The sequence below is a fragment of the Mauremys mutica genome, chromosome 6 (assembly GCF_020497125.1).
Source record: "Mauremys mutica isolate MM-2020 ecotype Southern chromosome 6, ASM2049712v1, whole genome shotgun sequence".
Lineage (NCBI taxonomy): Eukaryota > Metazoa > Chordata > Testudines > Geoemydidae > Mauremys > Mauremys mutica.
Genome location: NC_059077.1, coordinates 47,847,558 through 47,859,230, shown reverse-complemented (window position 1 = coordinate 47,859,230; position 11,673 = coordinate 47,847,558). Strand labels below are relative to the sequence as shown.

The 11,673-nt window shown below is 41.9% G+C and overlaps 1 protein-coding gene across 1 annotated transcript in view; it reads left to right on the top strand.

Moving 5' to 3' along the window:
- Window positions 1-1,273: 1,273 nt before the first annotated feature.
- The window catches only part of BDP1 (B double prime 1, subunit of RNA polymerase III transcription initiation factor IIIB), an 80,794-nt gene continuing 70,394 nt past the window's right edge, over window positions 1,274-11,673 (top strand). The window contains exons 1-7 of the mRNA XM_045021813.1: window positions 1,274-1,610; window positions 3,687-4,242; window positions 5,453-5,562; window positions 7,142-7,201; window positions 7,799-7,939; window positions 9,277-9,410; window positions 11,522-11,616. Of these exons, the coding sequence (XP_044877748.1) occupies window positions 1,381-1,610; window positions 3,687-4,242; window positions 5,453-5,562; window positions 7,142-7,201; window positions 7,799-7,939; window positions 9,277-9,410; window positions 11,522-11,616 (1,326 nt within the window). The 5' untranslated portion in view covers window positions 1,274-1,380. The remainder of the gene's footprint in view (window positions 1,611-3,686; window positions 4,243-5,452; window positions 5,563-7,141; window positions 7,202-7,798; window positions 7,940-9,276; window positions 9,411-11,521; window positions 11,617-11,673) is intronic.

Sequence of the window (11,673 nt, the reverse complement as noted above, 5' to 3'; positions counted from 1 at the left end):
GCCCAGCCCCCCCAGCACCTGAACCCCCACTCTGCCAAGCCTCACTCCCTGCATCCAGAGCCTGCATGCACCTAGATCCCCGCACAAGCCCCCACTGCTGAGCTCCTTCCACACCTGGACCCTATCCCATTAAGCCCCCCCCAGCACCTAGACTCCCCAGCTCAGCCCCCAAGGCCACTTCCCCCCACCCCCGAGCCCCAACCACCTTCACCTAGACTCCCCTTGCAAACAGAACCCCCCAACAAGCCCCTGTGCATCCAGATTCCCCCTGCACCTGGATGCCAGCACTGAGCAACATGCACTCAGATTGCCCCACCCAAAATCTTCTCACCCCACATCTGGATCATCCCATGCTAAGCCTGTCCACACTTGCATCCTGGTGGACTGAGATTAACTCCCCATTCCTGGTGTGCATGGTGCAGAAGGGCAGAGCCCCCAGGATGTTTCCGAGGCAGGCCCAGCCCTTGCGCTGTCAGGTTCGGGTGCAGTCTCACCACTAAATCAATGTCAAGGAGGGGGTACGGGAGGGGAGGCCTGTAGGGTGACATCCCACCTCCATGCCGCCAGTGGCCCGTGCTTTCTACTGCCACACTGGAGCCTCCACATTTATTGATGAATAAAATTTACAGGACTTTAGAATATTGTGCACAGAATTTTTAATTTTTTGGCACTGAATTCCCTCAGGAATAAGGCTAGTTTATGGCCTTGTCCCAGGGACTGTCAACAACAAGAACCTGAAAACCTTGAATAAAAACCCCCTCCCTCCTCCCAAAATCAGAAGACTGACTTACAAATGAGATTTCAGAAAATATGCATTTTGGAAGTATTATTTATTTGCTTTCTTGTATGAGCCCTTTTCAACTCTGTAAAGACAAAGGCTAGAAACATAACTTTTTTAAAGGAAAACTCAGATTCTCACAGGCCCCCAGGCAGGGGGGGGGGGCGGGAAGGCGGAGGCTTTAACAAACTCCCCACACCCTGCGAGCCGCGGACTCGCGATACACAGCCCAGCACTCTTTGTCCCCTCCGGCTCTCCGTCACTTTGGCCGCAATCTCCGCTAGTTACGGAAGTTCTAGCGAGGGAACGCGCTCCACTTACCTCGCTTTCTGACGCGTCACGTGTGAACGTGATTTCCCCGCGGCGGCCGGTCGCAGGCTGATGACGTTTGGCTGCGCCAGGCCCTGTGCACGGTGGGGAGGGGGGACCTGCACCCGGTGTGCGGCAAGTGACATGAGGCGGCGGCGCCGGAGGAGGACACTCGGCTCTAGCGCTTCCCTGGCCGCGCGGGAGTGACCCCCCCGCCGCCGCCGCTCCCAGGGGCCGGACCGAGCTCTTTCCTCCCCCGCCTGAGCGAGGGGAACGGGGAGCAGCCCGGCAACATGTTCCGCCGAGCCAGGCTCAGCGTGAAGCCCAACGTGAGGCCCGGGGGTAGGGGCGGCGGCTGCGGCCCGAGCGCCCCGGCGGCCCCGGAGCCGCAGCGCGGCCAGGATTCCGCCTCCCTGCCGGCAAGGCAAGAGCCGCAGCCCAACGCGCCAGCCTCTCCCGGAACTGCTGCCGGTCCCCGCCCGGACCCCGCGCCCCAGCCGGAGGGGGGACAGCCGGGGAGGAGGTGAGTCCCGCAGCTCGCGCTGTGAACTGGGCTCTGCGCGGCTCTAGCCCCACTAAGCCGCCGCTGGGCAAGTCTCGCCGTCAGGAGCAGCCCCAGCTCCGCGCAGCCCGAGGGAGCAGGACCAGCAACCGCCAGGAGGGCGCTGCTTGGCGGTCTCAGCCCTGTACAGGTTCTCAGGTACCTGGAAAGCTTTGGGAGCTGTCTGGTTACCATCATGGCCAGCAGCCTACCTGCCCTTGCGCTCTGCACTGTCCCTCACACCGCAGCTGCACGCCCCGTGCTTGGGAGCTGTCAGGTGTCCAACGCCTTCTCCGTGCCTGTCTCCCTTTATTTCAGGAGGTATTTTTCCTGTCTGAGGGTGGTTCCCTCGTTGTGAAGTACATATTACTGCAGGATGAGAGGGCACTATTTGCTAAGTCTAAGATAACCAAGAATGTAACGAGTGCCAGCCCTTGGTTTAGAAATAAATGGCTATATATGTATTTTGTACATAATTATTATTTTGTTATAGTCCCCAATCCTGCAATAAGCCTCACATGGCAGAGACTCCATTGAAATAAATTGATCCCTGCCTAGGTGCAGGGGTTCTCCTAGGTGGAAAACAATTCTGGATTGGGCCATACATTTAATATTTGTGGTTGAAGTTAGTACTTGGCAGTTTAGTGTTGATTTCCCTAGGACTGAATAATTTCTTTTTATCAGTGCAGACCTTTTTCTATTATTATTAATCTACTATTTTATTTAAGTAGTACCTAGGAAGTTGTCATATCTGCTTTTCTGTAACACCTTAGGACACTAGAGCAAATACTAAGAAAAAACATTATAATAATGATTCGTCCTGGGACCAGATATTACCTTGATTTGCACAGTTCTCATTGAAATCAATGGTGGAGGTCTTCAGAACACAACTCAAGGAAAATATACCACTCCTAGTTGTGTAACACTGACAGTTGAGGGGGGCCATTAAAAAACAGCAGCAGCAAACAAGATTTTTTTTTGTTTTGGTACCAAAATTTGGGTGGATAGCTATGAATTAGGATGGGCAACACTTTCTTGGATTTACACCTAGAGTTAAAGAAACAGTCCAGATTTAAAATCATTAAATGTCACTTAGTACTTTGTCCATTTTAAAATGTCTAAATGACTTTACCACGGAGCTTGAAAAATATACCTGACATTTTGTGGAGTTCTATTTTATTCAGACTTGACTCCTGATACTTTGAAAGTTAAAACTACAACCAGGGACTGACAAAAAAAAAAAAAAAAGTACAATCCTCATTATAAAAAAAATGTTTGCGCTTCACCTCTGCTGTATCTTGACCAAGCAATGATCAGCAGTTGAGGCACTGGAGTGGTCTGCAGTTAGGAAGATAACAGTGCATTGGTTTGCACTAGGTTTGTGTTGGGAATATTGTCTTTGCAACTTTAAGTGTTAGACCATTTTAAACCAAGATTGACGTCCTATAGAAAGTAATAGCACTGTACTCACCTAGGAAAGGCTGCTGACTTTTTGTACACTTAGCATAGATAGTGAAATTCTTGTCAGTTTCACTCTGGGTTTTAAGGAGTTACACAGTGATATAATATTTGAGTTGCAAATACTGCAGAGGAATTTAAATTAAGCCTTTTTTCTGACACCTAAAAATCATAAACATTGTTGTTACATCTGAGTTTATTAAATATTTTTATGCAGTTTTAATTTTGTGCATAAACTATTTTATTATCTGGTGATCTATGAGTGCGTGTTAAGATTGAAGGTAAAGAGCATTCCATTAAGAAACAAAAAACAGCTTGACTAATTTAAATGTTAATCACTATTGCTAAAAACTTGTTAATATTTTGAGGTCAGTTATTTTTGGACATAAGCGTCAATATTTTACATAATTTACGAGGCTCCATTCAATATGTCTTGGTTTGGTTAAGTATGGGTTCTTGGATAAGGTTATCAGAGTAAAACACTTTTCTTTAGTACTATATTTAGGCTTTAGATGTGCTCCCCTCAATGCAATCTTAAAAGTAGCAAAACTGTCATTGTAAGGGATTTCAGGGTAAGATATTTGTTTTAATTTTCCACAGAGATGAAAGGACTGGTTGTGCAAATGATGATGGAGAAGCTAGGAAACCTGCAGATACACCTTTACAGAGAAGAAAACGAATATCCACTATGCCTAATCTGGCAAAACCCAGAGTTACACTTCCATCTGCACAACGTTCAGTATCAAAGTCTTCTAAAAAACCATTACCTCAGTCTGTTACTAATGGTAACTCTTCACTTCAGAAGGAATCCTATCCATCAGAGAAGATTAATATAGAAAGCTCCCCAAAGTCTCCCATACTGCCTGAAAAGAAGACACCTGTTCCACAAGTGCCACAGTTTTCCCCACTTAAAAAATCAGTGAGCAAAGAGCCAAATGTGGGTGTAACTGCTCTAAAAAATGATGAAGTCCTCCAGAAGAACACACCCTGCCCTCTCAAGGAGAGACCCACCCAAGGAAGACCCACACAAGAGGAAATGTCACATACAAAACCCCCTCTAACAAAAGATAAACAAAAGTGCACAGACCGTGAAAGAATCCTCAAAGCTCAGAAGTTAAGAGAGATGCTCAAAGAAGAGCTTAAGAAAGAGAGGATGGTAAGGTCCTGCTTTGGGAATTTTGGGCAAAGAGGACACAAAGAAAGGGATCAACATTTGCCTGATCCCTGTGGGTCAATTCCAATATGAAATCTACGGTAACTATGATGTCCACAGCATAGTGCTGGCAGCCTATGATGGGGTCTAGTAGCTCTTGTGCTATCACAGGAGTGAGTGTTCTTTTGTATAAAAAATATTTATTTATTTATTGGTGGTGGTGGTGGTGTGATTCTACTAGTGGACCTTTATGTGACATAATAACACTCCTGCTAACATGCCAGCCAGAATGCTTACTATTTTTATCATGTATTTTTATCATTGGTAAATGCAATGCGGGGGCTGAGAGTTGGGATTCTTGTGTTCTGTATTCAGCTTTGTTATTGACTCAGTTCTGTTATCTTGGACAGCTCACGTCACTATTATTCTGTTAACCAGTATCTACCATTTTATAGTTGAGCAATCTTATGGGCATGTTAAAACACTTAACTATTAAACTTCATGAGATTCTAATGAAAACTGAATTCAGCAGCACAATGTAAGAGATTTCTATATATCAGTAGAGGAGGTACATATGAGAAGGAAAAGAGGCAGCCGCTTTCTTTCGGTGGATAAGTCAACTTGAAAATTAGTCAATTAAAAAAAAAAGTGGTTTCATGTACTATAACAGGTCTTTAATCTCTCTGCCAACAACAACAATATGAATTTTTAAAAAGCCACACAAAATGGCAGGGAGTTCAGGAGCATTCATAGTGTCTGAAACTACTTTTATCTATTTTTTAATTGACAGTGTTCATTTTTAAAAGTTGAATTAATCATTTATATGAAAACCCAACAGTTGCAATCCTGTGCAAGTTCACTCTTTGTTTTATTTTGAATTAGGCAAAGAGAAAATATCATCTAAAGTGTCTCACACTCCTTGGTTTGACACACCTCAGTCCTTTTAGTCTCTGATACTAGACCATCCATCCAGTGTGTCTTGACTTCTGGGTCTACACACTCATACCCACACAGAGCATTGAGGTCTCTTGAAAACCCAGATCAATTAAGGTTGACGATGTCTTTGAGAAATGTAGATTGTTATAAAAAAAAAAAAAAAAGCTACAATAATGTTAGAGAAAAATTAGGCCGGGCACATATCAAAATAAATATTTATATTATATAATGTGTGTGAGTAAAGAAAAAGCTAAATAAACATGTCTTTGGTATGTAGAAAAAATGGAAAAATAGACCTACAGTAATTGAAGGGAAAACTCCGCCAGATCATTCCAAAATGACTATGAGAGACTTGATATACTACCTGCCAGAAAACAATCCTATGAAGTAAGTACAGTTCTCTTTTCCTAAAGGTAAATTGTTTTTGTCTGTGTATACTAATTTAATCCTTGTGAAATGTATTATACTGACAGCCCTGGATACAGAAGTCCTGTTTATCCATAGAACAGGTAAAGCATGGGCAGTGGCAGCGTAAGCTTCTGAATGCTGTATCACTATTACTTGGTATTTGTATTGCAATCGAGATTAGAGTCTCATGTTAAGTTCAATACAAACATACAGAGACACAGTCCATACCCTGAAGTATTTCAATGTATATAGACAAGTAATAAGTGAAGTGTGGTATAATATAATCAAATCTGTGTGTATACGTGAACATACACTTGAATTTTTCCCAATTGTAGATTAAATATTAGCTGCTCTTCAATGTAGCCATCATAAGTTGGTTGACTTTTAATAGGTATCATGGCGGAGGTGTGTCTTGAGCGGGTAGTGACCGTATTGTATCAACTTGGAGTATGTGTGTTCCACATATCATAAGTAAGGTTAAGATTTTGTCACAGTTATTTTTAGTAAAAGTCATGGAGAAGTCGTGAGCAATAAACAAAAATTTATGGGAGCCCCAATCTGTCCATGACTTTAACTAAAAATAATGAGGGGAGAGAGGGCTGGGTGGGGAGGGAAAGGAATGTCACCTGGATCCCCATGCGGGGGGACTAACAACTCTAGCCTCACCGTCATAGCGGGTACAGCTCCAGCTCCAAACCCTGCAGAAGCTGTGGGGTGGGGACATGCAACAATGGCTCTGGAATCTGTTGAAGCCGAAGGGGTTGAGCAAACGGCCTCAGCTCTGGCTGTGGGGGATGGAGGGAGGGCGCATGGCTCTGGCCGCACTCCTGACAGCTAAGCCGAAGTTGTGGCGGTCCAGTGAAGTCACAGAATCCATGACCTATGTGACTAAATTGTATCCTTAATCGTGTGTAGTGTGGAGCAAGGCACAAAAATGTCACAAACCTCTGTCAATATAATCTCTACCTGGAAGACTAGCCTGAGGAGTAGTAGGGTAGGTGGTTCATTTTCTGTGTCCATTGGAAGTTTGGCATTTCTCCTTGCCTTGCTAACATTGTTGCCAATTGTGCTGGTAGCACTGGCACTGTTAGCTGTCCACTGGTAACTGGTCTGAGATCAAAGAACTCATGGTATGTCTACATGGAGCAGCAGTGTGTACTGCATGGATATGATTTCTAATGTACGCTAACAAGTTCCACAGTAATGGGTCTATATAGATCTTTCTAACACGAACTAAAAATACCCTATTGCATTTTAGCGTAGTACTATGATGTTATGTAATGAATTTGGACAGATGTGAAGTCAGGTGATGTGAAGTGACAACAGGTTCTCTATCCCATTACTAATTCTCCTGAACTATTCATTTCTAGAACCTTAAGTTGCTCAAGTCGCTTAGCAGGATATACAGATTGTGAAATTAGATGATGCACTAGCATGGTATAAAGAGAGTGCCCTAGTAAAGATGTTTTGCCTTCAGATTTAGAACAGACTTTGGGGGTATTTTTTTTTCTGTTAGTGTAAATCTATGCATCAGTGAATATTGTCATATCTCTAATAGGTCTTCGCTGGCAGAAGAAAAGAAAACTGAGAAGATTTCTACACAGGTTCAAATGAGAGAGTAAGTCTTTGTGTCTATGGTACTTAACGTCAAAATGCCTTCTGTTGGAAAAGAAGTACCTTTTATGTGTAAGTAATGTAGAAGGGATTGTCTGGTTCTTAACTTACTGTTGTGATAAATTTATTCCTTTGTTTTAAATTAATTATTTTAGATGGCGGGAAGATGGAGGAGAAATGGTAGTCATTAGATAAATTGTCCAGGAGCAGAATGTAGAAATCAATCTGTTTACTCAGACTTCTTGAGACAGGTTAGCTGTGATGAGTATCTTGTTGTTCATGGTAATAGGTTTATCATGTTACATTTGTGTTTTTTAATCATTATTATGACAGGGAGGACTTGTAATTCAAGGAAAGTTATTGTTGCAGCCAGTTAACATGTTAAAATTTGTTTGGTGTTAATTTTACATGCATCCAGCCAATTGACATTTTCATATATCAAAATATAACTGATAAAACATTAATCTGAAGATTTATAAAATTGTGGGGGTTTTAGCTAGGTGACTGAATAATGTATGGGGTAATCTAGCAGATACATAGCAACCAGAAAAAATTGCTACTTGTGTGTATGTGCTGAAGTGTTAATCTTTCAAAATTGTAGACCAGAAGAGATACGTGCTCCTGATCATGAAGATGAGGAGGCTGAGACTGAGCCAGAGGAAGGGGAGGAGAATGATGGTCCTCTTCTAGTTCCTCAAGTGAAAGTAGCAGAAGATGGTACAATTATTCTGGATGAAGAAAGGTAATTGATATTCTGCAACTGACTCCTGTGCTGTGTGTGTCTGATGAATTACTGTCTGGTTTCCAGAGTGGTTAACAGTTAACAGGAATTACATTATCTGGCTTCATAATTTTACATAACACTTTACAATTTAGTTCAGAGGTGGGCAAACTGTGGCAGGACTGTCCTGCCTGGCCCTTGAGCTCTCACCCGGGGATGCTAGCCCCTGGCCCCTCCCCTGCTGTTCCTCCTCCCCTGCAGCCCCTGTGCCACCAGCGGTCTGGGCGGCAGGGCTGCAAGCCCCTGCCGGGCAGCGCGGGGGCATGGCTGACTCCAGCGGGGCTGCCAGTCCTGCTGCTCTGAGCGGCATGGGAAGGGTGGGTGTGGGGAGGGTTGGATAAGGGGCAGGGTGTCCTGGGGGGCAGTCAGGGGAGCAGGGGGCGGTTGGATGGGGCGGAGGTTCTGGAGATGGGGCACAGGAGGTGGTTGGATAGGCGTGGGAGTCCTGGGAGGCCTGTCAGGGGGTGGGGGTGTGGATAGGGGTCAGGGCAGTCAGGAGACAGGGAGTGTGGGGGTTGGATGGGGGTAGAGTCTGGGGGCGGGCGGTTAGGGGTGGGGGTTCCCAGGAGGGGGCGGTCAGGGGACAAGGAGCAGAGGGGTTCGGACTCTTCACTGCATTTTACTTAATATATTTGTGTTCCATATTTCTAAAACGTTAGAGTGAATGTAATTACAGTAGAACCTCAGAGTTATGAACTCCTTGGGAATGGAGGTTGTTTGTAACTCTGAAATGTTCATAACTCTGAACAAAACGTGGTGGTGGTTTTTTTTTTCAAAAGTTTACAACTGAACGTTGATTAATACAGCTTTGAAACTTTACTGCAGAAGAAAAATGCTGCTTTTAACCATCTTAATTTAAATTAAACAAGCACAGAAACAGTTTCCTTACCTTGTCAAGTCTTTTTAAACTTTCCCTTTATTTTTTTAGTAGTTTACATTTAATGCAGTACTGTACTGTATTTGCTTTTTTTGTTGTTGGTCCCCGCTGCCTGATTGTGTACTTCTGGTTCCAAATGAGGGGTGTGGTTGACTGGTCAGTTTGTGTGACTGCTGTTCATAACTCTGAGGTTCTACTGTATGTAATTTAACTAGGTTAATACCAATTCCCAATATTCTCTAAATCATATAATAGATATTGGCATGGTAATGAAACATAGTTAAATTGATGTGAACTTGCAGTATGGCAGAAAGAGTCTTAATTCTCAGGTTCTCAACAGACAAATTGTGGTTCTCTAGGTTTTTATTGCCCCATGACATTTCTGATGTCTGACATTCCTGGGTTGCTTTCTTATTTTCAGTTTAACTGTAGAAGTTTTAAGGACAAAAGGGTCATGTGTTGTAGAAGAAAATGATCCGATCTTTGAGCGTGGCTCCACAACTACCTATTCCAGCTTTAGGAAAAGTTTTTATACCAAGCCGTGGTCAAATAAAGGTAGGTATATTTTAGTTTCAAGTTTTGAGTCTGTAGAAGACTAAGCCCTGATCCTGCAGATACTTGCAGACATATATTACTTTACACATGTGAGTAGTCCCATTGACCTCAATGGATCTATTCATGTGTAAAGTTAATTACTTATTTAATAGTTGTAGGATAGGGGCCTTAATGAGCAAAGTTCTAGCTTGTGCTGAGCATAGGGATACTCAAGAAACCCCACACCCAGTGAGATAATGGGCTGGAATCTGGTTGCCACTCCAGAAGTGGAAATGCCACTCCAGTGTGCCTCTGACAGGAGGGTCGTTATGGGACTGGGGACCAGGTTGTATAAACTGCATATTAAATCATGTGTGCTTCCTAATTCGGCAGCAGTTATACACACAGCCCTTCCAGCATGGTTTAGGAATAGATGGTGTGAGGAATCTGTGCATCGGGCTGCTTTTTGCAGTGTATATGTGCACCTATGTTTTGTGGGTGCAGGACACTATGCTTATGTCTACCAGAACTTGGCCTTTATTATTTGCCGGCATCACAATGTGGTAGAGATCACTGTGTATGAGAACACTTCTCAAATCTTTGGGTGGAAGATTGTGGTTCCATTCCCGATTTTCTCATGAATTCTTTGGAATACTGCTACTCTGTGTAAATAAAGAGCAGTAAAAAAAATACATTTTTGTTTTATTTTGTGGTTGCATTTATAAAGAATAAGATGAGAATTAAAATTCATGAATTAATGTTGATCTAGTGTTGTTTGCAGAATTAGTGAGATTAGTGTTTGCTTATTTTAAAAATCTAGATTGTTCTTTTTGTTGACAACTGATATAATAGTAGTAATAGAGGTATTTAAGAAAGTAACACACGGCATAATTTAAGACTAAAATGTGACAATTCTTAGTATTCTTTTAATCTGAGAACTCTAAAATAACATATTTCCTAAGGATTAATTCTCCATTGATACTGATACATAAACAAAAATAAGCTTGTTAATTGTAAATGAAGGAAACCTTCTAAATGTTTGTGAAATGCAAGAGAACAAAATTGTTAGGGGCAAAGCTGTATTTTTAATTAAACATACTATTATCAATACTGTGTGTGTACAAAATACAACTATAAAATCACAATAGTGATTGTAAGTAATTACATATAAAATAAGTTAAACCTCAGGAGAAAAATATTTTCAATAAATGTGCTAATGAGTGGTTATTCGTAGTCAAAAAATGGTATGATCTGCAGAAGCTAAATTCTTGGTTTGAACATACATTATTTAACTTCAGAGTATACTGTTCACAAAGACATAGCATAGAGGGAATTGATTTTTCAAGGTGGTTAAAAGCTGGAGTGAATGTGAAACATTTGATAACCACAGAAGCAACTTATTTTGAGTAAGCTCTTAGAACATGAACTTTATTTCTGATATATGATTTTTAATTACTTCAGTGTTTATCTTCCTGACTTAATAGCTTACTTTTTAACAAAATTACATTGTTTAAGTTTTAGAGCAGAAATCTTCTCCAAACTGCTCTTTACTGGAGTGAATAGTGTTAGTAGTACCTGAATCATCTTCCCTTCTTCTTAAGTCATGACATGAGGAAAATATTTTTCAGGAGGCATGCTGTTGTTTAGTGTATTCCACTGTGAAGGGTGGGGAATCAGTGAATAATTTAAAGCTTATTGGATATGTATTCACTTATAGTAATTAGCTTGATATGTTTTCCATGTTGCTAGATGCTCAGAAGCTACACTGACGCCGTAAGTACCTAGATAAACATTTATACTGCATTCCTCAGTAGTATCAAGATGCTTTACAATACGATAAGCAGAAAAAGTATAAAATAAAGCAAACTCAAATAACAATAACTTTGAATACAGGGGTAGCTGGGTGAAATGTAATGGCCTGTGGTTTACAGAAGTTCAGATGATCCCTTTTGGCCTTAAACTCTGTGAAACTATGAACTGGAATAATGGTCTGGTTTGGAATTTAGCTCTGTCTGAATATATTGGGTGTACATATTTTGTTTTTTTACTCTTAAATGTAAAGATTTTGGTTCATATAGTAAAAAGGATGATAGCATTCATTACTTACTTGTGTATGTATATTTTTGTTACAGAAACTGACATGTTCTTTTTAGCTATTAGCATGGTAGGAACAGACTTCTCTCTGATTGGTCAGCTGTTTCCCCACAGAGCAAGAACAGAGATTAAGGTAAGTAAAGCAGAGAATGATATTACTAGTGCAATTGTCAGCATTTACTTTTGTTCT